This window comes from Salarias fasciatus (genome assembly GCF_902148845.1).
Source record: "Salarias fasciatus chromosome 7 unlocalized genomic scaffold, fSalaFa1.1 super_scaffold_4, whole genome shotgun sequence".
NCBI lineage: Eukaryota > Metazoa > Chordata > Actinopteri > Blenniiformes > Blenniidae > Salarias > Salarias fasciatus.
In genome coordinates, this window is record NW_021941229.1 from 11,335,504 (window position 1) to 11,362,403 (window position 26,900).

Genomic DNA, 26,900 nt, shown 5'->3' on the forward strand with positions numbered 1-26,900 from the left:
TTTGTCTATCAATTTTTTTTTATTTACCTGCAATATGCTTTTAATTTGCAAACTTAAAACGAAAAAAATACGAGTCTCTTGTCATGATTCTTATTTTTACCTCTTTGCTAATTTTTCTGTGCTTTTTCCCTTATTAAATTTGTTTTCAATCAGGTTTTTAGATTTTCGCTGTCGTGGAAGCAAACCAGCGGAAAATGTCAGGATACCGAGATAGATTAATTAAACAGAAGTTTTATTGCAATGCGATAGAGAAGTGTCTGCAGAGTCTGTTGCACAGAGTGTTACAGAGAATCCCAAAAGCCTGAGAAGGTTTGTAACTTTAGAGATTCCCACAGTCTGCAGATACAGGGAGTATCCAGCCTGTCCTTTGTCTGCCGCACCCCTGTCTTATCAGTTTCAAATATGTAATTTCTGAAAGAATGAAACTCAAAAAGTAGTTTATTTTTTTTGTCACTTTGCCATTTTTGAAAATGTATTCAATATCAATTTCAGTAGCCAGATTTTTAACAGCAAGGTTTGATGTTGGATGTGTTTAACATAACAGAAATTAATTGTGACAATCTGTTCTTTACTTTTTGATTTCAACAGGGAACTTTACCATGTGAGGAGAGTTTGAGCCGTAGGCTGGTGCTTCCTCTCGTCTTTTGAGAAGTTGACGTGTTACAGGAACCAGAAGCTTTGGAGACATCATGTCAGCGGACCCTCCCCGGTTGAAGAACCCCCCTCCTCCTGAAGTGACCAATCCTGACAAGCCGGGCCGGAGGACCAACCAGCTGCAGTACCTGAAGAACGTGGTGTTGAAGTCTCTGTTTCGCCACCAGTCCTCCTGGCCGTTCCATAAGCCCGTGGATGTGGTCGATCTCAACCTGCCTGTGAGTGCAGCGACTGTCAGAAGCAAGATCAACATGAGCTTTCTACTGACTGAAGAATTACATTTAAACAAAACTGAATAATAGATAAATTTACATAAACATACATTTAGCCTTTAAAACCAAATAGAATGTATTATTTTTAACTTCTAAATTCAAATCTGTTTCATTTCAGTGGAATATTTCTCGATGGATTTGAAGCAAACATAACTGACACTTCAATATGGGCTTCAGTAGATTTTACTCAAAGTAATGCACAGGCAGATGATGCTTGCATTGTTGGAAAGCTTTTTTCCTTTTTAACTCATTGGAAATGCATTTGTTATTTAGTTATTTGTTTATATTATTCCTCTCTTTTCATTCTCTTGCAGATCAACATCAAACAACACAGTCAGTTTGGAGATATTTCATATAATCAGTATTTTTTAAGCATTCCACACATTTTTTATGTTGTTTTAGTAAATGGAAACTTAGAGTAGGAAAATGAGAAGGTAGCAAAAATGTGTTAAGTACCAACTGTACGCACATATTTACCTGTTCTGTTAAACATGGGCACATCGTCTTGACACGGACTCTGTTTCTATCAGGACTACCATGAGACCATAACCTCTCCGATGGATATGGGAACCATCAAGAAGCGGCTGGAGAACAACTACTACTACAGTTCCAGCGAGTGCATGCGGGACTTCAACACCATGTTCACAAACTGCTACACATACAACGAGGTGAGGCCGCTCGCTCACCCGAGAACGGAAACGTGGTCTTCTCAGTCCTCACAGAGTCCTCCGTCCTCCGCAGCCCACCGACGACATTGTGCTGATGATGCACTCCTTGGAGAGGGCCTACCAGGAAAAAATTGACATGATGCCTCTTCTGGAAGTGGAGGTTGCTCATCATCACGCAGGCAGAGGAAGAGGAAGGGGGAGAAGAAGAGGAAGAGGCAGGGGCAGAGGAGGAAGAAGAGGCAGGGGTAGAGGCAAGGGCGGGAGGAACAGCAGCACTCCGGGTAATTGGCGCAGCTTCACACCTGCGAGTCCAGCCAGGTCCATAAAGATTTAGTCACAGACACGTTTTCAGATGATGAAACGTTCAAGATTCACTGTAAATCACACGTTAACGTACATTTAGAAACATTTTCATCTCAATATATATATAGAGCAAGGCGTGGCTGGTGTTTTGTTTGTGTACCTTCATAAAAAATAAGGAAACACGCTGATTTTTTTTGTTTTAATCTTGAATTTCCACTTGTATTAAATGTATGTAATAATTTCCTAGACAGTGTAATGCAAGGAGGCGCCTGCGGAGGGGGGGAGTCGTCGCAGGGCGCTCAGCGGAGCGCTCTGAGCCCGCAGCTCCAGCACTGCAGAGACATCCTGAACGAGATGTTCACCGAGAAGCACCTGTCCTACGCCTGGCCGTTCTACAGACCCGTGGACACCAAGGCCCTCGAGCTGCACAACTACCACAAGATCATCACGACGCCCATGGACCTGAGGACCGTCAGAGTACGTCCACGCACACACACCTTCGCATGTACTCTGTACTGACTAAGCTTTGAATTCGCAGACAAAGATGGAGCGAGGAGAATACCCGGACGCTCAGGCATTCGCTGAAGATATGAGGCTGATCTTCTCTAACTGCTACAGATACAACTCACCAGAGAATGAGGTTTTCACATTCGCCAAAAAACTTGAGGTGAGGCGTGACTTGCCGACTTGGGTTTCCAAAGAATTCGGCGCTCCGTCGGGCTCCGCCTGTCTTCACTCTGGCTCTCCGTGCGTTCGCTTCAGGAAGTGTTTCAGGACAGGTTTAGAGAGATTCCGGAGGAGGCCTCGACGTCCGCAGGCCTCAAGAGCGAGGAAGAATCCTCAGAGGAGGGGTCATACAAGTTCTATGATGAGCAGGTAAGGAAAATGCGTAAAGTGGAACATCGCTCCCGTTTACATTTAAATGTTATTATGCTACAAGTTTTCCATTCTGGCCCACACAAGATGAAATTGTTGCTGATGTGAAACTTCAGAGATCAGTGCGGGTGTGAAGGTTTTCTGCTTCCTCTCTTTTCATACCTTTGTCGTTCTTCAGGAAGAGTCCGAGAGTGAGACCAGAACTGAAACAGACAAAGTAGAGATGAGCGACTCATCCACTTCGGTCAGGTACGAGCTTCACCTCATCACCGGAGTTGTTTCTTCGTGGATGTTTCTTACTGTCTGTCTCTGCCGCAGACAACCTCAGAAGCTCGAGCCCAGTTCTGAGGATGACTGTCAGCCCCTGCCGGTCCCGGAGAGGCACCAGCTCGGCCTGGACATCAGCCGGCTGCTGGGGACGGAGCTGGGCCAGGTGGTGGACATCATCCAGACCCGGGAGCCCTCCATGTTCAGCAGCTCCACCGCCGAGGTGGACATCGAATTCTTGAAGCTGAAGCCGTCCACCCTGCGTGAGCTGCAGCGGTTCGTCAGGTCCTGCCTGCACAGGAGGTTGGAGAAACTTGGGAGTGAGTGCAACACCGAGAAGATCTGTGTAGAAGTTCAAAGAAAGACAACCGAAGTGTCTCTGCTGTGCTTTTCTTCAACGCCTTCTGCTTCTTCCACTCTTCTTCTTCCAGAGCAAATGAAGCAAAACACTTCTCAACACGACAGCAGCAGCAGCTCTTGACTAGTGACGATTGCTGCTTCATCTTCATTTGTTTCTTCAAACATGCCTCATAACCCTGTTGTTTTAATAACCTTTTCTGTATTTTTTTTTTTCTAAAATTGACCGTATTGGATGTTTTGAACCCATCGGAGACGGATGCCAGACAATCTTCTCTCTTTTTTAGCAGATCAGATACATGACAGTCTGTTCATGCAGCATTGTTAAATGTTCACTTGTTACAGAACTGAGATGGTTTTTCCAGCAGATCGGTTTTCCAGAACTTTGACCTGACTTTTAGCGATTGGCTTCCACATTTAAAAAAAAAAAAAATGCACACAAGGGATACGCTTACACATTTCTCTTGCACACTGATGATCTACGTTTACTTCGGTTGGGACAATGTCGAACAGATTCAGCAGTAAAACATACGAGATGTCTCACTTTAAAATCATGTTTGTTACAGTGTTCATTATATTTATAAGATGTTTACAGCTGGTGCGCACCTTTCTCACTGTCACTTTTTTTTTTTTTTTTTAATTTGAACCAGCAAAGTTTCCTCCTGCTCTGCTGTCACCTCGGGTGAGTTGGATTAACTTGAAGTGCCGTTCTGTGTGGCTGTAAAGGACAGTCCAAATATTCAGTGCCTTTATCTTAAATTATACTTGAAAAAGTGTTTTTAGAAGCCTGATTTCCTTGTTTACACTTTGCACTTTTGTATTTTGTCACATAGATAACGTGTTGCCTTCACTGAACCTGTATTATTTTTTGCTAATTAAAGTGAAAACAAAGTGGTTGTCTTGGGTGATCAGTAGAAATGTACAAACTGCCTCGTCTCAAACATTAATTTCACTTCTCTCGGGTGCACAACACAAACTGACTGAAGCCCTCACATCTGCAGTCAGCCACACTTATCTCACAAGACAAAAAACATGAAACTCACTTTCACACAGCAGTGGTTGTCTTTACAAGGTCATGGTTGAAGTTCATTGTGAGTAATCTGGTTTTCAGTATCTCAAAGACATGTGGGTTCAAACCGGGTGAAGAGCTGGCCCATAGCATGTTACTTTACGAGAGCAGCACAGTTTCTGATCCTGTCCAGACTGTTGTAGAACCTTCAGGGGTTAAAACAAGCAGATCATCAGATGGAGTGACTCATTATGTCAAATCTCAGTGGAAAAAAAAAAAAGTTTAAAATAAACCTATCTTGATTGAAAAACAGGCCGTTTCTAAGGAAGTGAATCAGTAGCAGGTTAAAGAAAAAAAAAAGACTTTAACATGTGGCACAATATGTGCAGTTCAACAGTCAACCAGCAGGGGGAGAAAGTGTATCATCACCAGCTGTGTGGTGGAACATGTTTGCAAGAGGAATTGTTTTGTGTGTGTGTGTGTGTGTGTGTGTGTGTGTGAGCCATCTATCAATACACAACCTGATTGAGATAAACAATTGACAACTATTACAAATGAGGTGATTTTCAGAGCTAAATAATCATAATAAAGCAGTTTGATTACAATCAATGAGTAGAACTTTAATCGGAGCAGTTTATTCTGGCTTCTTCTGGTCACAGAGATGAGTTTTAGCTTTGTTTGTCTAATGACAGCAAAAAATATTTAGTTTGACTCATCAGCTGTAGTCTACCCATCCCTGTTTTTCACTCATAGAAATCAAAAGTACAACAAAATAAGTGATAAGCAGACTGATTCATGTTTTGTTCTTTCTCGCCGCCTTCCAGCTGTTGTTAGAGATAAAACTGAGCTGAGGTGTTTTATTTCTGCCTTAAACCTGTCGGCTCTGGTTTGAGGCAACGAGGGTCATTATGGTTGTTGTGCAACATTTCTACACTCAGACTGAATACAATTCTTTTCATGTCTAGTTTTTTTTTTTTTTTTTTTTTTTTTTTTGACTTTTCCAGTGTCTGAATATGAACTTTTACTATCACTTCACAGTGTTGCAATTAGAACTTGATTACAGTAATCATAATCGTTTCATTGACAGATTGACAGAACAGACAGAGAGCTAACATGGACATGCAGCTGTTCACAACAGATTTAATATGCAACAGAAGTTTCAGCAAATCTCAAATGTATTATTACTTAAACAGCATTGCTGCCATAATGAACTGCATTAGTCATCAATCTCCCTGTAACATTATTTTTCCAACAAAACTGTAGATTTTTATTTAAACTTTTTTTTCACCTACCGTATACGTAATTTCATTTTTCATTTTGCACTTTTCCATATTCAGTCATATTCTGACATCTTCTCCAAGTTAACAAATAAATTATCCATTTATCGTTTTCTAACACGAGTATTTGAAATGTTTCCATTTTTGCTGTTTTGTGTCATTTTGTCACTAATTGAAAAAAAAAACAGTCTACAAATTACTATCTCAGATGCAGAGTATTAATGAGTGGGGAAACAGAAGACATTAAACAAAAATACAGATTATCAGTTGATAGTTTTCTCATAATTTGTAGCGGATCCAGAGTGGGGGCAAGGGGGCGGTCGCCCCAGGGCCCACAAGGTCATAGGGCCCCGTTTCATGTGATGTGTTCACATTTAATCGTAAATGAACTATTATAATAAAATGTGCTGTTTGTGCGAGAAGGTACAATGATAATAATAATGCATTGGTTTTATATAGCACTTTATTGGACACTCAAAGACGCTTTACATTGCATTATTCATTCTCTCCATACTGGGTGATGGTAAGCTTGTAGCCCCAGCTGCCCTGGGGCAGACTGACGGAAGCGAGGCTGCCAATCTGCGCCATCGGCCCCTCCGACCACCACCAACCATTCACTCTCACACTACTTTCATACTTAAGCAAGGTGGGTGAAATGTCTTGCCCAAGGGCACAATGACAGTTTCGCACCTGGGGGAGCGGGGATCGAACCGCTGGCTATGAGACGACCCGCTCTACCATCTGAGCTGTTGTCGCTCTGGTATATGCATATGAGTGTGGGCTCCAATTTGCCAATTCTTAATTTACGACTGTCCATGAATGCATCAGAGCTGCAAGCCAGCACCGATTGGCTGCGCGGTATTAAGGAGGTTTTTCTTTGCTCTTGATCTGAACTCTTTGGAGGGAAGTTAAACAGTATGCTAATCACTATGCTAGCCGCTAGCGGTACTACCCAAAACCGGAGCCACTGGTGGGTCAGTGAAACCTTCAAAAATATTATCTTTATCAGAATGCCGTGGTCCTAAACACCTACCTATTTGAATGTGCTTTGTGCTGCTCTCAACTATAAGAGAACCCCCGAGTCTTTTTTTTTTTCTAATATACTGTACGTGAATTCCAAATGGTATAGATAGCTGTGTCTATATCTTTCTGAATAGATTGTGTAATTTTAGACCAGCTGTGTTCATTTTATATTTAAGCCGTTTCAAAAATGGTACAGATTTAGCCCGTGACTTTTTATCTGAGCTTTCAGCACCATGGACAGTGCCACGGCCCGCGGCAGAGGCAGCATAGGCAGATGCTAAGGGCGCCGTCCATCAGGGGGCGCCAGCGCCACTGCGCCAGCAGTACAAATGGGAAAGAAGAAAAGCTCTAACTTTCGCAATTTTTCTAAATAGTAGTTGTACTCTTAAGCGAAGACAATTAATTAATTCCAGTAGTTTACCATATTCTTTTCTGAGTCGTCCGCGCCCCCCAGCTGCTCGCCCCGCGCCCCTCCTCCCCCACCTCCTTCCTGATTCGCTCCATGGCTGTTTCTGGACGACCCCTCAGCGTGTGAACAGATGTCAGAACGACCACAACTGTCCCGGTGGCCCGGGAAGAAAAAACAAGAAAACGAGGAGGAGAAACGAGAGAAAGACAGAGGTAATGCTGCATGAAATCATGTCTCTGTTGCAGAACGTGACATTAACCTGGATTAAGCTACATTGCTGCTAGTCACTAATCAATAAATAGTATCAATAATGTGGAGGGGCTTGTTGTTGTGGAAAATAATGTAGATCATGTAGATAACTACTGGTATTCTCAGCTTGCGTTCCTCGGGGAAATTTATACTAGATCATTTCAGACGGTGTTTACATTTTCTTTCATTCTTTTTTTGAACGTTTTGTTTGCCATCTGGGTAGCTAACGTTGGCCCTGCTGGTAATCGTCACTTTTCCACCCATATCTTATAGTTGTGGGCTCATCATTAATGTTAGTTAAGAGTATCACAGGAGAGGGAATGCTGCTGTGAGTATCAGCACTGCTGTAATTCAGTCAGATTTGTGTTATAACATCAGTACTGCAGTTTACTGCTGCTTTACATTGTGCTATTCAGCATTCCACTGTATTGACAATAAACTGAACATCTAATTGGCAAATCAGAAACCAGTGCATTGTGTATTATACATCCACTCCATAGTGAACATCATACATGTATATGTTTTTTTTTAATTATATCATTTCATTTTATTCTTGGAATCATGTGTTTTTATAATCGGATACTCAGTGGAGTCTCATACTCTTTTCAGATGTGCTGCTGAAGTTTCTAAATCCCCCCTGGACCATCTACCATATCTGCTGCTGCTGCTGCCTCCACCTCAGCAACATAGTCCACCTGGGGTGCAGCAGAATCAAGGCTTCATTTGGTGCTTCCACCTCAGAATCAAGCGCTCCTCCTGGTACCTCCACCACAGAGTCAAGCGCTCCTCCTGGTGCCTCCACCTGAGCTACACCTTCATGAGAAGAGGCTGGCAGAACTTTACCCCAACATGTGGGCTCCACTGAGAATCTTTGCCACTCTTCCTGTTCCAGTGGCTTCTGCTAAAAGAAGCTTGATGTTTGATTTTCTGTACCTTTTATACTTCATGTTAGGTCTTCATATTGTATTTCATATATTCATTTAAGTTTGCATATATTTATCTATAATTTATTATCCTGTTGACTATGCTGATTGGGAATTATCTTCCTTCAAATAAAACAATTGTCAAAGACAAATCTATCAAGTTTCTTGTTAGTATACAGTATACGCTGGCAATGCAAGGGGGCGCCCCCTAAAATCTTGCCGAGGGCGCCGGATTGGTTAAGGCCGGGCCTGAGGATGAGGTATTGTTTGAATGGTAAAATTACAATCATAAGTGCCCAAGAATGCTCCGCCCCCCCTGTACTGAGACCCACACTCCGCCTCTGCTCATAATCTTGTCAATAACTAATAGTTTTTGCCTTTTGACAATGCTCTTTTTTTACCGTTATATTTGAAACGCACATCCAGCACTTTTGTCATTATGAAAAAAAAGAAGCAGAAACACTTTAAATTCTTTTATTAATGATTTTCTTCTGTACATGAGTGGAGGAGTTTTTTCCATTTCACGTTAGCTGATCAGCAGCTCTGTACAACTGTCTGTACAACGGGACGAGGAAATGTGTTATCTCGACTGACGGCGTTTGGAAGAAGGCGGGTCAGTAAAGTGAGGCATGGATTGATCAACAGACACACACTCCCCCAAAAACTATTTACAACAAGGAAGCTGACTGGCCCATGACACAAAATCTGCAGACAGAGCAGCACAAACAGAATTTTTACCACATTAAAAAGAAAAAAAAAAAAAGGTTTTCCAAGGAGGAAAATAAACCAAAAATCATCCATTAAAAACCCGGATAAAAGGCCCATCTGGAGTTAGTTTATGTACAGTGTAGTTCAAAACAGCTCTCTGACTTTAACGGAGTCACTTCTGTAACAAAAAGCCGACGCCGAAACGTCAGGGTCAGACCGGGGAAGTGACAGAAAGCAGTCCATTTTTAGCTTGTCTGGAAAAAACTGAATTGTTTGTCATTCAAACTCCGGCCTGAGCTTTTTAAATTGATATCTGAGCATTATGCAATATGCTAGACATCCACAAAACAAGCCTTACACAGGCCAATTGACTTGCTTTGTGTTCAAATGCAGCGATTTTCCATTTGAAAGCGTCTCGTCGATCCGATGCTATTTCATTTCAGTCTTATTAGTTTTTGTTCTTTCTGCTTCGGTCATAAATTGCTCTCTACGCTTATTCATTTACCTTTCACTCTCGCCGTGACGGATGACTTTGTAATTTGTTGAAATGTGCCAAGAAAATAGCTGCAAAACAGCCAGACGAAGGGATTTCATTTTTCAGTCGGAGGGTCGGGTGCGACGAGCTGCCGGAGAAATGAACGCCTCTCCGCTCCGTCTGAACTTTTGAGTTCACTGTTGCTCAGATGTAGTATCAACCGAGTTTGACTGGCAAACACATGGAGATCCACCGTGTGGCGATAGTGAGTCGCTGCAGCGTCCAGTCTGTCGGGTTTTACTTTACCTTTGGTTTGTTCGTCAGCCGGTGGACGGACTAAAATACCACAGAGACTCACGACACCACCTGGTGGTTAGAAGTGGTATTACAAAATCATAAAATCATTTTTTGGCTCAGAAAGAGTCAAACCTTATCAGTGCTTTCAAAGCAGAGCTCTCGGTCTCAGGAACTTTTAAAACGGCTTCAGTACAATGCATGTGTGGTCCCGTGTGGTGTACAGTGTCATTCATTTACGATAAATAACATAACTGGAAAACAAAATAAGCTACAGTACAGTGTGAGGATTTCCGTTATGAGGTGTTGTGAAAGCTTGTGTTGAGTAATATTCAGTACAGATGTTTAATGGTTATGTACAGCATTATCTTTTACCCTTCGTTATCTTCAGTCAGCCTGCAAATCTGTGTTCATATAAATATCTTTAGGCAGCCTGTGAGCAGCTGAGCGGCTCGCTAGGATATACAGTGACGAGGCTTCACATTCGCTTCATGAATGAGGAAAGACAACAACAACAAAAAATAAAAACATGGAAATGATGGAAATGTAAAGAAATGCATCAGTGGGATAAACAAAAATAGATTATGCTTCAGATATACACAGATAAATGCCTTTATGATATTACAATACTGCACAGGTTACCCTTCAGTTTAGCCTCCAACACAAGCAAGTTGCCCCACTGGAGGGCGTTCACAGCTGAAGTTAAAGAGGAAGGCAGCAGTTTTTGTTGTAAACAAGCACTCGGGGTATAAAGTGGGTCCACCTCACACACAGTGAAGAAGGAGAGAGGTCTCTGGTGTGAGAGGAAATAAGAGAGAGGAGCTGTGATCCACCCAAAAATGCATGCTGCCTGATCAGGGTTTCCAAAGTGCTGCCTCAATCTAAGCAAAAAACACAAAAGCATGATGGGAAAAGCCTCCCCAAAACCCCGTGAGATTCTCTCAAACTCTGGAAACCACTGTAGGACAAAATCTGTCAAAACATTAGACTCTGTTACTGGATGTTAGTTTGACTCAATACACCACCTTGTGGTAAAACCTGGTATTGCAGTATAGCCAGTTGAGAAAACAACAGATCATCGTTTCCTTTCATCATGATGGTTATTTTAGAATTCTTTTAACAGAAACATGTTTAAAGAGAATAAAACCCAAATATGTATTGAGCAGCTCTTGCTCCAAAACCAAATTGCAGACATCCACAGAAAACTAGTTTTATCTGGCACCTTTCTTTTCAGGGTCCTTCTGGCTGAATAAATCACACTAACATAAAAGTATGCGAAGAAATGTGAAACACGAACTGGTGCAGCTTCCAGCTATATGTAATGAACGAAACAAAGCCAGGTGAATGGATGAGTGTGTGAGTGTGTGTGTGTGTGTGTGTGGTAAATGTTGGTCCGTCAGCTGCAGTGGTTCTAACGAGGTGTGCCCGGGTGATAAAATGGTCAAGAAACAGGATCATATTTTAGGATTTGACTGCTGGAGTCATAAACTGTACAAAAATATGGACAACCTGACAGCTTTCAAGAAATCGGAATAAAATATTTTGACTGCCACCCGGTGGCTGGTTGTATTTTAAGTTGTGAACTCAGCTCCACTCCAAAGAGTTGGGTAGGATTTGAGCCAAACTTAAAGTCTACATTTACTTTCAAAAAAGTTTTTTTTTTTTTTCCTTTTTTAAATCATATAAGCAACATCTTTTCCGATTAGTTTGTTTTAATTTGATCCACTGGAGTGAAGACGAGTCGTTCATCTTTGTATACGGTCAGGATAAATCATCGTGGTGTGATAGTATGGAGAAAACTACTGCTTCCATTCCCTTTAAAATCTGAAGGTTTATGTTTGTGTGAGAGTCTGAGTGCATGTTCGGCGTGGGTTGGTCCTTGAATGGACAGGAGTGGACACTGTTAGCAGCAGCTGACTGTGGTCCTCTTATCGTCCTCTGCTTACTGACTTCAACGTGTTTCTCCACTGTGGTCTCTTGTGCTCACGCTCCTGTGACCAATTGTTCCGTCTTTAGAGAAGACGGGAGGTGAAAAGGCGGGGGGGGGGGGGGGGGGGGGGGGGGGGTGGACCACATGACCAGTGGCAAAGGTGCAGAAACAACAATGCTTTCTTTCTGGACTTCAAATTAGAGGTCGAACGGTTGACATCCAAAAGAATGCGACACAACTGATTAGAGAAGACGTTTGCTTTCTGCTACCTCTCAGCCGAGCATGTACCGTACCCTGAAACTCAAAAAGACACCGTCTTTTCATTCTCCTCCAGTTAAGACACGTCCTGGTTGGTTTCCGAGGATTCGCCTGACCGACTCCTGCCTCGGCGGCACTTCTCCAGTTCCTCCTGAAACGCCTGTCTGCTCAGTTCCAGTCCTCTTAAAGAGCCTCTCTCAGTCACTCAGGATCCACGCGGCGCTGCGGCTTTAGGACTTCTGCTCGGCGGTGGCGGCAGGCGTGGCCAGACTCTCCGGCTTCACTATCTGGTAGGTGATCAAGTATTCTGGGTAAGCCTGAGGAGGAACCACACATCAAAGCAAAAAAGAAAATATTACCATTTCAACTCAGGAAGAAAAGACGTGGGAGTAGATTCACGGAAAAGAAAGTAAATTAACTATGAAGATGTTTAATTTTTTTGAGGAAGACTTTTTTATTTTTAAATATCCACTGCTTGGCTGTGTGCTTCTGTTGGAGTCTGAGAAACATTTGTCCATATTTTAAAATCGAAAATACGTGTCAGTTAAACAGCAACAATTGAGAGGGAGGTTAGACAATTAGTAATTATGCATGAAATGAATGTAGGTCAACAGAATGTCCCTCTAAGGCATAGAAACATAAAATGTGTGTGTGTGTGTGCTCCTACCTGCTCCCCTCTGTAGATAACGTATTCTGCATACGCCAGTCCATTGACGCTGGGCCGCCCGATAACCGAGTGGTGCCCGGGGGGAGCGTGGGCCATTTTCATGGCGCTGAACTGGAGGAACGATTTCCCCAGCGTCACCCTGCAGAACAGCATCTGTCTGCAAACACAAGGACACACACACACAAACACACACGGACTGAGACGATCAACAAAATGTATGGCTGGTCCTGTTTTTCCTGACATGATACAAGCACCGATGGATGCTCACTGAACAGCTACTGGGATTTCTACTGCTTCTTGACATTAAATCCTCTCCCATTTGGATTATTTCCCTTTTAACTGCTGTTTGTGAGCCTTTACCTGTGACACACATAGCAGGAGCGGTCCTTATGGGTGGGGCATCCGGTCCCCCCTCCGATCCCGTACACGTACTGGTTGCTTTTGGAAGAGTTCTCGGCGAAATAGATGCCGGCGCCAAACATGCCGCCAATGTAGGCATGGCGCTCGTCGAAGCCCTTGTGAATGATTGCGTTGATGAAAGGAGAACCTGTGCGGAGGGGGGGTGTCAGAGAAAACACACAATTGTCATCACAGCCTTATTCTTCCTTTGCAGCACCGCAGACAGCTCTTCTCACTCTGCAGTACGGAGTTTAGAACAATGGCGGGCTTGAAGGTTGAGTCTCAGGTTAAACTTGTGCTTGAAAGGGGATGGAAGATTAATGAGATTCGTTCAAGCTTACAGTCAGGCCGAAGGAGGAGAAAACAGCGCGGTGTAATAATGCCGAGTTCATCTCAGGGCACGCAAACAGCTGAACCTTTCAGCTTAGATGGGGCCGCTTTGGGTTTGCAACGAAGCGTCAGAAACTACCTGGAGGTGCCATCGACACTCAGACAAGACGCAAATCTGTCCCTGGGACGGATCTTTTCAAACTGTCAATATTCTCTTTCAGAAAAGGCAGAGCAGTGAAACTGATTTTATTGAAAGTAAACGAAATGATCAGAGTTATCAAGGTGAAACGAAGTGCCATGGATCTGCAACGTTTCCATGTGCTCAGACTTTTACATCCACAACCGTTATTTTAATTAAAGCTGAAAAGCTTCAGTATTCAATACTTTAGATTGCTGCGTTATTGCCCGCTGGGGTTACATTGACTTCCTTTATCTCCACAATTTAGTAAAGTTGCCGCTGAATGCCAAAATTTTGCCAGCTACTGCAAGCAATCACCTAAACTAAACTAAATTACCACCGGAAAACATGGCACTGCAAACTTTCTTTTAAAACTTTATGTAATTCACAAAATTAGAACAAATATAACTCAAAACTAGCCTAACAGGTGTTCCGCTTCAGTATGTATAAGTCTGTAATATCTGTATATAATTTTTGTATACCTGCAGGTTCTACACTACATTAAATGTGACCCTGGAAAAAGCTACTCCTCTTGTTCCAGTGACACTGACCAGGTGTTTCATGACTGGGGAGGTTTTCCAGCCTTCACCCTCACAGATCCTACAAAATAGATCCGTCACTCGAATTCGAGCTACGGTGTGTGGTGAAGAAAAAACCCTCCGTGCCGTCTAGTGCTCTGTCAGATGAGTTAATTACCGTGAAAGAGCATGCGCTCATTGTGGTGGTTGTGATTCTCATCTGCAATCTCCTTCTGTCGGTGTGCGTATCGTTCCCGTAGCTTCTTATTCACCACCTTCTGAATCTGGAAAGGAAAACAGTGGTGGCAAAAGAAATTAGACAATGAAGTTTAAAAATGAAGGTTTATTAGCTTCACATGTCTTTCAAGCGACCTCAAAATCCCAAAATGCGTGGGCGAGTGTGTGTTTTTAGAGCCCACCTTAATGATGTTGTAGCGGCTGAAGACTCCCCCCGCGTTGCCGCCGTCCCGGTGTTCCCTGATGGTGCTCTGCAGCTGAGGAGAAGTGAGAAAACCCATGTCACAAAACTCACAGAGCTTTGGTAGGTTCAAACCGCGTAAAGCATGGGGCTGAAAAATCTGAACGGAAAGCAGTTTCCACGTCTGGCGTTTGAGTTATTGCTCCGGCCAAACAGTGAGTGATGAAGCGGGGCGGCTACCCGCTCAATCAGGGCCGACACCTTGACGACGCCTGTGGGAAATTTAGAACAACGCGGCTGAAAAAGTGAGGCATCAGCAGCAATAAAGAACCGCAGCATCTGGATTTACAAAATAAGACGGCCATTTGGAGGAAGGGTGCTGCGATGTGGGCAAAGCCACTGTTGTCTTTCAGTGAATTATTTTGTTTACTCCTTCTTGTCAGTCATTTTTCAGCTCCTCCGGTGAGAATTAAAGCTGAAGTCACCTGTTAAATTACTGTTAGCATCTGACAGTCTTCATTCATATTTCTCCATTTTCACTGATACCGGCTGTCTGCTTCCATCACTGCTTCACATTTAGTTGAACAATGGAGACGGGAGAGCAGCTCCACAGGTGTGTGTGTGTGTGTGTGTGTGTGTGTGTGTGTGTGTGTGTGTGTGTGTGTGTGTGTGTGTGTGCATACGTACTTCCTCCTCCACAGACTGAAACTCCTTGTCGTCTGGGGCCAGGTCGATGAGCACGGTGCCCTGACTGGAGCAGTGGAACGTCAGGTATGGGTTGGCACCTGAAAGCATAAATGAGGATGATGGAAGTGAACGAGCCGTTAGTCGCTGTCAAGCTGAAGACTCAATTAGTTTTAGAAAAACATTTTCTCCGGCTGGTCTTGATATTATGCTGTGATTAGCCTGCTTCTAGGAAAACCTCTTACTCAAGAACAATACATTTTGAGACTGTACTTGTAATTTAGCACCAGCCTCGATATTTTTCCAGTGGATGCTGATGTGCCTAGACCTGATTACCACACAATGAAGTGTCCCCAGGAGGCTGTAGTTTGAAATGTGTGTGCAGTTTCCTATTATTTGAGAAGCAGAATTCATGATTATCCACAACTGCAATAATACATTGTGTAAAGTGAGAGAGAAAGACAACATGCAATGCAGCTGATCTTCAAAATCTAAGTAAATATACAAATCCAAGAGATGAGTTTTAGACTGAAAAGTGAAATAAACCCTCTGATCTCCAGAACGCTTGGATTTATTTCAGAAAAAAACCTCTATACGTTTCATCCTTTTCAACTTAATCCCCCAATCTGGCAATAATTAGAAATTAGTGTGTTTTTGACTGCTGTATGCGTGACACAGAGGTGACTCTGTGGATGGTAGTCGTACTGCAGATGTCCTCAGGGCCACAGTAACTGTGCTCTATAAAGCTCTCGCTCTCTACTTTCTGGTAGTTTTTGACCTTTATATATAAACTGTAAATGGTTGAAGAGTTATGGTTATGAGAAATATGTTAAATCGGGTCAGAGGCGACAGAATGGGAATAAAAGCATAAAATATTTATCTGCTTTTCAAGGAGGCTTGACTGAAAATATCTTCATATTATCAGAATAACTCGAACGGCTATGTAAAAATCTATCACCTTTTTTTTCCTGTAACATTCTGAGAAAAGCCAAAATCAGTTCAAAACCATCAGTTTTATCTGAATAGCATGCTGACAGTGCATCTGTGAGTTTGGTTCATGAGGCCACTGACCCTGCTGACCTCCCAGGAGCCTCTCGATGCCCTTGATGAGTTTGTGTCTGTGACCGTAGGCGTTGATGCCGATCTCCTTCAGCTCCTCGTGGCCCATGTCTGCCAACACATCCAGAGAAATCTGTCCGGAGACGGAGAAAGAAGCAGCATCGGTTTATGGTTAAGACAAAATTGATCAGGGAGATCTCCAACCTTTGAAAACAAAGCATCTTCATCAGTGTTTAACTTTAAAAGTCTAAACAACAGAGCACATTCACAGCTTAATGATCACAGCAGCAGCCAGTCACCAAAACAGCCGATGGTTAATGATGATGGGGTCAGTGATCTAAAACACACCGCGCAGACAATGGCTCTGACTCATATTCATGAAAGACAGACGTGGCATGAAAGAAAGGTCAATGAATGGATGACAGTAATCAGGCCATTGATATGCAAATTGGCGGCGGAGTTGTCTGGACTCTCTTTGGGGCTCGGATTCATTGGCGGAGGTAACTTCTCTCTGCACAGATCACTGCTATCGCATCAGAAACTGCTCACCGAGAAACATTCAGAGAGCAGAAATAAGTGGGAAACACCTGCTTGGTGTCAAAAAGTAATCAAGACGCCTGTTTTATGTTAGTGTTTTAGCCTGACTGTGTTCTCGCCTCATGCGGAGACAAAAGAAACACCGAGCGGCTTCTCAAAACACCCACTTAGCAAGTTCATCCCAACTAATCCAGCATCAGTTTTACTTCCACTCCATCTAAATATGGAGTCGAGGAAAGGGCTGAAGAATGAGTTTATAATGATCAGATATTTAAATACACCGCTGGAGGGACGCTTACTCAGCCGAATCAACGTGTGCATCTCTGCCAGAGTTCAAGTTGTTGTGAAATGTTCTATTAACACCCAGCTGACTCTCACCTCAGCGTCACCCCGAATCACCCGCAATCTGAATATTAATGTCGGCTTGTTTGCCTTTAGGGGGGGACCGAAAATAAACGCAACAGACACAGAAACACACTTAAACCTACGTACTAGATTTCTCTCTCTCTCTCCCTCATCCGTCTTCTGTTTATTATCTCCATCTTTCCCTTCCAGCGTCTCTCATTTGACGTCATTTCTGTTCTTTGATCGCTCCGTCCGCGCTCCTCTACTGAGTCTGCTTCTCCTCCGCTTTCCATCTCATCTTGTTTGTGTTTACTAACATTTCCACTGTTAAACACTTCAGTTACAGAACAGAGAAGGTTCAGACTGGCTCTCAGGTGTTTACAGCAAGGGACGTGATTATCTGTCTTAATAGTTGGGCTTGATCCAAACTTCATTCGACTTTGAGTGGAATATTTTGATTTCAAAACAAGAGAGAGACAAATCAGCCATGATAGCTTAGATCTTTTTTTTATCCTGCACTGTATCAAATTTCAGCAATTTATCTGAAAAAAATTATTTTTCTGTAACTGTAATTAACTTTATCGATGTTAAATGTCTAGATTGCTTTTGCTGAATCTGGTTTATCAGGCTATCATGACACAACGTGAAAACAACACGATGACTTGCTCTGTATTTATACACAGAAAGAAACTAAAATAAGAAGCTTTCAGTAGGGCACATGCTGTTTTCCATCTCGCAACGCTGTGATCAATTTGATCGCTGCAGCACAGCACTTCATTTCAACGCAAAGAAACTGGAAACCTGCTAAACTCAATCTCGGTGTACCCATGAAAAAAAAATTCAGGAACATTTCTTCTGTGTTGCGCATTTCTGTTCTCTCACACACATAATAAGAGCTTGTGTGTTTGTGTACCTGCTCCCGCTGGAAGATGTCTCGGAGGTGCTCCAGCCCCAAACTCTTCAAGAACTGGTTGATGGTCATGTCGAGCAGCGCTGCAGAGACAGGCGGACGTCAGTGAAACTGTCACTTTGGCCACAGCTTGTGTGAGTGTGTGTGAGTGTGTGTTCGTACTTTCTCCCTCCTTCCTGTCAGACCCGGTGGCTCCGTCGGCGGGGCCGGTGGCTCCGGCTACGGTCAGGTCGCTGAGGGGTGTGGTCAGGTTGTCGATACTGCTGGCTGCTGACAGGCAGGAGGGGGACGGGGACGGCGAGATGACCACGCCCCCTGCTGCACCGGGGGTCACCACGCTCGCACTCACCTAAGAGGAAAGGATTAGATTTGGGTTAAAAGGACAATATTTCTAAAGTTGAGGTTTACAGGTCTTTTTTTTGGAATCTTTTCTTTTTTACAGCCAAATTTTCATCCCTGAAGTATCCGGTTCACGAATAATATAGTTGACGTTTCTGCTTATAGGAAATAGAAAATTCCATGGACTCTCACCACAGTGGCTTGTGGTTTTAAACAACTTGGCAGAGCGTCCGGCGGCATGGCGTCGATCAGCAACGCTCGGATGTCGTCAGCCTGTGACACACAGAGAGACAAGATGTTTGACACTTCTCTGTCCAACTCCGGCCTGCAGGGAGCTGGAGCTGATCCCAGCTGACTCCGGGTCAACGCAGGCTGGACCAGAGGTCCCTGACAAAACCCACTCGTGCGCAGGGAGAACATGCAAACTCTACAGAAAAAAGAGAAACTTAAACCATCATTTGAAAATTATTCGACAGATTGAAGTCTTTCTTTGAGCAGGTATACTGCAATATCAGTGGAATTTATAACCACTGTGCTACGACAGTTTAGCATTTAGCCTCAAGCCTTGATTACAATCACTTTGCTCGTGCTCTAAAAGATATCTTTAAGAAAACAGTTAAAATTTAAGATTACAAAAAAAAAAATAATTCATACCACACCATACACTTTCACAATAAAAGTGAGTATTTCAAAGTCATCCACTGAGTTACACTGTTTCAGTGAAGCTAAAAGCCAGAACACCAACAGAGACACAACAAGACAACGAATGGAGCCGATGTTCCTCGCTGAGAGATACAGCAGTTAAAACAAGCTGAAGAAACACAGCAGAGCATCAAAACCACACTGTTAGGGTGAGTTTACGAGAACATGCACGCTAAAGGCTGCTTTCTGGGAAATGACACCGTTTTGCCAACATTACTCTGAAAAGGAAACGAGGAGGAGTGAAGAATTTCATATTGCACTTTTTTTTTTTGCATGAAAAATATAGTTGTGTATAGTAGATTTTGTGAGAAAACAAAACATCGGTATTTTTTTTTTTGCACTATAACTAAGGTAAACGTTATTGGTATTCAACGCTTATTCTACCCGGCTCTGCTGAGAATAAATTGGACTGCATGTGCCTCCTGAACTGAAATGAGTTCGACATGTCTTGTTTAATAAGTACACAACTTCAGTAAAGATCCCAACGCTGGTCATAATTTAGAGTTTGGCAGCAGTTTGATTACATATGTTGTCCTCCGGTTTTTCCTGATGAAACCTAATGCGGCTTCAGTTTGATGGTCAACAAATTAGCTGTCCGCACGGCGCCGACCGCATCCATTAAACAACTCGTTTGACACGGAGTTCAACAGCTGATTTTCTGGTTTCTCCGCGAACCGGGGCTGAATGGAGGACTAATTCAACAATTTCACGTCCGGGGATGTCAGCGGTGATGAGTTGTTTTTCACGGAGGATTCAAACCGCGGTCCCTCCAGTAAAACGGCGAGCGGTGTGAGGAAGCTTATTAGGGAACCTCATTAGGGTGGAGAAATTTCGGGAAGCTGTCTGCACCGCCACCGAAACTTCGGCAAAACTTTTCTGCTGGTGCGACACTGCCCGAGCGGTTAACCACAGCCATCCAAACATTTACTTAATCAGAAGAAGAAGAATGTTCGATACTCGGGAGCATCATGGCCCCAACGGGGTTTCTGAAGATTTTTGAAGAGGACTGAGTCGGTAAGTAAGATGGTCACATGTGAGACATATTTTTGTTTTAGAGTGTGTGTGTGTGTGGGGGTGGAAGCTGTGACAAGCACACAAAAGCATTTTCAGCATCCCTCTGTGTGGACGTGAAACTTTCCTGAAACAAAAAAGGCAAAAACACCGCGGTGTTCGGATGTCGTGTGGTTAGCAGTAAAAACAGCTGGCGGGACGGCGCCGCCGGGGACGCGTTGTCGTACCGTTGCCAGGTCGAGCGGCGTCTGCCCCTCCTGGTTCTTCATGGTGGGATCGGCTCCATGGGCCAGCAGCAGGGCGCAGAGTTGAGTCCGGCCCTTCTGCGCCGCTTCGTGCAGCGGCGTGAACGCCCACTTGTCTGTGGCGTTCACGCACGTGTTGTATTTGATCAGCAGGGCGGCGATGTCCACGTGCTAGACAGATGAGAAGAGGCAGAGGCGAGGAAGAGCCGAGGGGTTGGTGGAAGACGAATATGTAGAAGCAAGGCAGAGGAGGAAGATTAGAGAGGAAGGAAATGAGACGTGAGAAGAGAAATGAGGAGGTGGTGGGAAGAGAGGGAGAGACGGAGGAAACAAAACCATTTAGCAAGAGCAAATGTGTGAATGAGCGCGATCAAATGGTGATCAGAAAAAAAAAAGGGAACGTAGGATCTCTGGGAAGAGAAACACTACATTATTTAACGCCGTCATGATTCTAGTTTTCCCTCCGGCGCTTTCCCTCCCTGTTCTTCTTCATGTCTTGGCGTCAAACACAATGTAGCTTGTTGTGGAGGAACGGTGAGCGACGCTCCGATGTGTGTATGTGTGGAGCCTGTGTTTCCAAGATGCAGAGCTTCATCAAAGTTTCATGCAAACATGTGTTTCATGACTCTTTCAGGAGCCGTATGCTGAATAGCTGTGAGCGCTGTGTCGACTCTTCCACACAGCTAATCACAGAAAAACCGCAGTGACCATAACCGTCAGGAAAATGGAAGAATAAATGAGTTTATGCGTATGTAGCTCATCAAAGTAAACCAAATTGCCATTACATCTTGGTTCTTCAGATTTCAATCATCCGGCTCACCAAACAATCTGAACTCATTGCTCAATGTAGCATCGCTACTGATTATTAATACCTGTGTGTAGAGAAAAAAGCTCAAGTTTAACAGCAGAAGTCCTGTGTTATTTATTTATCAAATTTAGTTGATAGAAGCCAGGGAAAGTTTGCAAAAATATATCAAAAATGTATAGAAATAACTACATCTTTCCAGTTCGGTGTCAGAATATGTCTGTCCTATCACCACTGACATCGTTTGGCATGCACACTTCTCATAATCACAACTATTACTTTAAAAAACAAACAAAAACAAAATAGAAAGCATAGAAACACAGCTTTGTGGGTATATGCTGGTCAGTGGTGCACAATGCAGCCAATGAATCACAGACAAGATTCATCAGCATTCCACACATTTGTAACACAAACAACCAAAACCTTGCGGTTATTAAGGAGTCATGATACTGAACACTGAAGTTATCTTGGAAAAAAGGAGCATAAACACTAATTGATCACACATTTTTTGTACAAAAAGAAAATATTTAACATTTTTCACTTTTACTATTTATCTAAAAGTGTGGCTAAATAACTATTTCATACAAATAGAGTGTTAAATGCCATGCTTTGTGTCTTACCCCGTACGATGCAGCATTGTGTAAAGGTATCAGCCCTCCTTTGTCCTGTGCGTTCACGTCTGCTCCGTGTTCCAGCAGATATTCTGCTACCTCCAAGTTGTTGTAGCCGGCTGCGGAGCACCGGAGGCAAGAGGAGGAAAGAGAGACCGAGACCCGTTACATGAAGGAAATGAGGAGGAACAAAGTGTTGACGAAAAAGCAAAAAGTCAAGATAAAAATGGGGAGAATGTCAGCTTGTGTCAGCTGCAGCGTCACGACATGTATAATCATCCTTTCCTTTTAGAGGGAAGTACATCAAGGCAGAGGGAGAGTGGGTGTTTTGCCTGAGCGGTCAGATCGGTTTAAAAAAAAAAACAGAAAAAAATAAATAAATCACTGTTTCCTTCCTTAAAAATGCAAGTCATGCTACATTTTCTAACTACAGACCTGCAGACAGACGTAGAACAAAACATCCTCTGTTTATTTTCTATAGTATAAAACCACTTGATACTTCAATTTCTTTTGATTTGTTACCTCAGAATGACCTCTTGATGTCTTTAGGATACTTTTTGAGTTCCTACCATACGTTTTCAACTGCTCACCTCACACAACCTTTCATCTAATGAACGACGAAGAATTTCCAATTTTTCAGAACACGCTGGTGCTGAAGTTCTATATTATTATAAAAAAGCAGGTCACGATTTCATATATCATCCTGTCATAATTTTGACAGGAATGTATAATGATACACACAGATAAAACACCCCCCAAAAAAAGTCCTATCAACAAGCTCTCTTTGTTTTTGCATTTAAATAAGACGGAGACAACCGAGGCAATATTTTATTCATTTAAATGCATATGAATGCTCATTTTCAGTGTTTGCATTCGGCTTTTATGTGGCTTCCACAAAAAAAAAAAATGCTTTTGCATAAATTTATAGGTGGGAGTCTGACTAAACCTGTGTTCCTGCACCCTCGTAATGTATTTTTGAGTTCATATGTCATTACAAAGGGATAAAGATGAGAATTTGAAAGCGGCCTTCACAAGTAATTTGTGTGCATCTGTGTGTTTTTATATTTTTCCCTTTAAAAATAAAAAACAAGAAAACTAGGAGCAAACTTTTACCGAGAGAACAAAATGCAGGAATATCAAACATTCAACAGTCAAGATGTGGTTTTAAAGGTGACGTTAAAATAAGGCAATGCGCGGACGTCTGCAGCAAGCTGCTTTATCAGTTGTTATTGCAGCAACTGAGAGCAAATGCCTCATATACATACACAGCAGTGTGTTTACATCAACACTTAAGGGCTGCGTAAAAAGATCCAAGGTCACCCGCAGTCATGAGAGGGAATACATATAAATAAGGGTCATATTTAAGTATAAACACTCACAGTTGAAGGGGATATTTGAAATGAAAATGATACTAAAGCATTTATCTTTAAGAAATGAGGACAAGAGAGTGGAAAAAAAACACACGCTCCTCATTATTATCGGTGTCAAACACGGTGTAATCGAGAATCAGCTGCATCGGCCCACCTGCCAATAATAAGCGAGGAGTTTGCGTCCTTGGACCTTTAGCTGTCTGACCGTGTTTATTTCCTTGTTCGCCCACCGTGCCAAAATCCAAGCAAGGTCAGCTTTTACAAACAAAGTGCAGCCAAACCGATTGGACCCAGGTAATATAGCTTGTCTAAAGGCTTCTAAATCTCACAAACCTAATCAGGGAGATGTAGATGGAGGTTTTTTCGGTTCTTGTTCTTTTTTTCTTTTTTTTTTTTTTTTAACAATACCTGCAAGGTGAAGTGGGGTTGAGTTGCGGCCCTGCGTGTCCCGACAGTTGATGTTGTCGGGGCTGCATAACTTCTGCACTCTGGCCAGGCAGCCTTTCTTCGCGGCGTCGAGCAGGGCGGCGTCTCCTCTCAGCAGGTCCTGGATGTCCGTGTCCCCGTCCTTCACCAGGTCGAGGGGAGTGTTCCCGTCCCGGTTTTTCTTCGTGGGGTCTGCCCCATGCTGGAGAAGCAGAAACAAAAGAAAGATGGGCCAATCAGAGCAAATTTTTGTTTGTGCTCCAGGAAGAAGATCACGTCAAGAAAAAAGTGTAAAACTGCAAATAAAAGAGAAAATGTAAAATATGGGACCTTTATTCAAATAAAGGCATCAGTAAGTCAGTGTAATCAAGGCTGTGCGTGCCACCAAAAGCAAAGATTAATCCATCAAAGTGGCATAAAATGTCAGGGAGATAAGTAATTGTTTAAGAGTCAAAACAAAGCCACAACTAAATCAGCCTCCTTCACTTTAATTCTTGGGAAAAAAATAAATAAAAATAAAACCAGCAGTCCTCTAAAATCCCGTACGGTTCCAGCCCCGGTGGAAATGTTTCACTTAGACGAAGAGGAGATGATGACAAGTGATGTGAGAAGAGGATGAAGGTAATCCACCGGAGAGCAGGAGAGTGGCAGAAATGAAAGTAGGTGGAGAGGTGAGGACGGGACACCCAGTGAAGTGGAAAACACCACACACCCCGGGGACCGGGAGAAAGCAGACATTTTCATCGCCCGGCTGTCTCTGAGGTTATGGTTGAACTCGTCATTTCATTGTAAGTTTTTGAGACGCGCTCATTAAAAGTGAATGTTGTGGGACCACTCCCCCGGGGATCCACCGGTGGCCTGAAACTGTCCATTATACGTCTCACAAGGCTGAGCTCTCCTTTCTGTTTTTCATCCCTCCAGTTATGTTTTTTTTTTTTTTTTTTCCCCTATCCTGTCTCTGCAGTCTAATCACCTCGCTGCAGTTGTAATCATGTTCTCTCGGTAATTTATTCTCTATCCAGGAAAATGAGAGTTAGAAATAATTGGGTACAGCAACATAAAGTAAAAAAAAGAATTCTCCGTTCAGATTTATCAACAGTAGCTGCAACACGTAAACATCAGTCGGCTCGGGTTGAATCATATTTATAAATGCTTTAAAAAATTGTCTACAAGCCAGAAGAAATGCAACAATACAGACCTTAACCTATCCTCCTTAACGCTCAGCCATTAGCATGCTAGCATTCTCATGCGGAGTATAAGTGACGCTGATGTGAAAGTCATTGATTTTTAAAGCAGGCAGAGCGTCTGCACTCACAGATCAATAATCTTTCTTTGTTTGTTTTGGCCAAAAGAGGACAAATGTGTTTTTAAGCGGGGAGCTGTCATAAGCCCACTCACCATGAGCAGAAATGACTAATTCAAAAAATACAGTGGGATCAAAAACAACCGAGAGGAAAGAGATGGATGATCAGAGGGTGGGAGGATGTGTTCGTGCAAAAGGTGAAGCTCCTCCTGACGCGGGAAGGCTCAGAGTCTGTGAGATTAATCATTTCATACAAGACAGCACACAGTGCCCGCATCTCAAACGACAGCAGAAACACCAGCGATCCCACCCAGAGACCCCCTGATCCAAATACGGGTTCTTGACTTTCTGGCTGAAGAGCCCAGCTGAGTACCTGGAGAAAACTCATGCCGCTGCGGCTGCGGCTCATGGGGCTCATTAAATTTTTTTGTATCCTTACACACACACATTCACTTACATTCACTTATTGCTCCTCGACTTGAACCTACATCACTTGCATTTATGCTCATGTAATCAACAACAAACAGGAAGAACATCCATCCTGAAAAGATGGGATTATCTGAGGATTACATAACTTATAGCGTCACTAAATCTTCAAAAACTGGATCATAAATACCAGAATTTGAATTCTAGACCATAATGAACAGCTTGGCATGATTAATGTCTTTCAACATTGTTCTCAAAATTCATGTTTGATGTGAAATTATTTTGTCTTGTCTACAAAAAAACCCTCTTTTTTTGTCTATTTAATCTTCCCAAAGTAAAATAAAGTGTCTGAACAATCTTGATATACTGAATATAAATTTAAATGCTTCTAAACTCTCAGTAAAATATAACATTGCATGTATTAAAATTACTACACAGGGTGTTACGCTATCAGATTGGATCACACAAATTTGAAGACTGACCTGTGACGAAGTAAATTGTTCCACAATCATCAGAGTTATCAAAAGTCATCAGGAGAAGACAATAAAACACATTTTACAGCAATCAATATTTGCTGAGACGGAGCACTCAGAGAGCACCGCTCATCAAGCTCTCACCAGCCTCAGCAGGGCTGTTAGAGGAATTAGCAGAGTGACTGAGAATCATTTTCTAGGAGCCACAAATGTCTCTGCAGAACTTCAAAGCAAAACTTTAAACAGCTAATGCTATTCCAAAAAAAAAGAAGCACAACTACTGCCTCCACACCGAGATGAAGCAGTCAAATTAATTTGTCCACAGAGCCACAGTGTAAACGGTAAAAGGAATTCACTTTTCGCCTTTTCACAAACACACGCACCAGCGATGACAGCTGCCAGGCAAACTCACGATTCAGTGCCTTGCCAAAAAGGCCCAAAACATGTGGGCAACATGTGGGAATGGGATTAGACCGCCAACCTTTTGGGTTGGAGGACGACCGGCTCTACAGGTTTTAGCCACAGTTGTCCAGATTGCAAAGATGAATACTAATGAGCACTAACTGAGTTAGAAGCTTTCTTTGAGGAGCTGACAGAACTGAAGGGACAGAAAGCTGCTCCTGTGTCGCAATTAGAAAATGATTTCTAGAGTAATGGCCCCCAACAATGTCATCGCTTCATCCCTGAATCCTCATTAATATTCAGGAGAGATTTGAAGCAATTCCCTTGAAACATTTCCAAGATGTCTTATTAAAAGAAAATGACCAAAGTGAGTGAACACAGCGCTAATCAGTTTATTTTGAGTGTAAGTTACAATCGGAAGCAAATTTAAAGAAATGGTTTCAAGGATTTATTGACACGGAGTATTCAGAAAAATTCTTGTGAGATTTTGACTGTCAGGGCACAGAGAGAGTGAATGTAGGAGAGAGTCCAAAGCAAACTGAGACAATATAAAATTGAGAAGAGAGGAGACAAAAGTCTCTGGAAGAGTTTACTGAGAAAGAGAGAGCAGTTCATCCTCAGGGCACGGCAGATTAGCACCGAAGTGCTGGGATGCTTCGGATGAGCGTGTTAAAGGGGGAACGAGGGCACCATCTTCATATCCTGATAAAAATCCAAGCTAAATACGCCACGATGAGTATCCAGCCAGAACGTGGCAAAAAGGCCAAATCTCCGCACCACTGTGGAGAAT

At 42.9% G+C, this 26,900-nt stretch overlaps 2 protein-coding genes and 1 long non-coding RNA gene across 4 annotated transcripts in view; 2 read left to right on the forward strand and 1 right to left on the reverse strand.

The window, feature by feature from the left end:
• The first annotated feature begins 689 nt into the window (after positions 1-689).
• On the forward strand, positions 690-8,229 carry LOC115383428 (bromodomain-containing protein 2-like). The gene is made up of 9 exons (XM_030085607.1): positions 690-872; positions 1,457-1,594; positions 1,668-1,773; positions 2,145-2,374; positions 2,436-2,564; positions 2,660-2,773; positions 2,952-3,022; positions 3,092-3,343; positions 7,974-8,229. Exons 1-9 carry the CDS (start codon positions 690-692, stop codon positions 8,227-8,229), a joined length of 1,479 nt encoding a protein of 492 aa, XP_029941467.1.
• A 577-nt stretch (positions 8,230-8,806) lies between these two features.
• The window catches only part of LOC115382682 (poly [ADP-ribose] polymerase tankyrase-1), an 88,694-nt gene continuing 70,600 nt past the window's right edge, over positions 8,807-26,900 (reverse strand). Inside the window, exons 17-29 of one of the 2 annotated variants that reach the window (XM_030084512.1) lie at positions 23,489-23,708; positions 21,720-21,829; positions 20,277-20,465; positions 18,529-18,609; positions 18,160-18,346; positions 18,001-18,080; positions 16,218-16,338; positions 15,150-15,247; positions 14,464-14,538; positions 14,223-14,328; positions 12,980-13,166; positions 12,620-12,776; positions 8,807-12,269 (exon numbers count right to left, since the gene is read on the reverse strand). In XM_030084512.1, the coding sequence (XP_029940372.1) occupies positions 12,183-12,269; positions 12,620-12,776; positions 12,980-13,166; positions 14,223-14,328; positions 14,464-14,538; positions 15,150-15,247; positions 16,218-16,338; positions 18,001-18,080; positions 18,160-18,346; positions 18,529-18,609; positions 20,277-20,465; positions 21,720-21,829; positions 23,489-23,708 (1,698 nt within the window). In that variant the 3' untranslated portion in view covers positions 8,807-12,182. The remainder of the gene's footprint in view (positions 12,270-12,619; positions 12,777-12,979; positions 13,167-14,222; positions 14,329-14,463; positions 14,539-15,149; positions 15,248-16,217; positions 16,339-18,000; positions 18,081-18,159; positions 18,347-18,528; positions 18,610-20,276; positions 20,466-21,719; positions 21,830-23,488; positions 23,709-26,900) is intronic. The other variant, XM_030084513.1, reaches the window with a different exon arrangement.
• On the forward strand, positions 14,477-23,346 carry LOC115382686 (uncharacterized). The gene is made up of 3 exons (XR_003930590.1): positions 14,477-14,562; positions 16,497-16,499; positions 23,336-23,346. It is a non-coding gene; the product is annotated as an uncharacterized LOC115382686 (long non-coding RNA).

What these genes read in the sequence shown, in the direction of transcription:
- LOC115383428 (XM_030085607.1), top strand. Translation starts at nt 690, where the DNA reads ATGTCAGCGGACCCTCCCCGGTTGAAGAACCCCCCTCCTCCTGAAGTG. An exon ending in TGGTCGATCTCAACCTGCCT is followed by an intron (nt 873 to 1,456) that starts GTGAGTGCAGCG and finishes TGTTTCTATCAG; the next exon opens with GACTACCATGAGACCATAAC. An exon ending in ACAAGTTCTATGATGAGCAG is followed by an intron (nt 2,774 to 2,951) that starts GTAAGGAAAATG and finishes GTCGTTCTTCAG; the next exon opens with GAAGAGTCCGAGAGTGAGAC.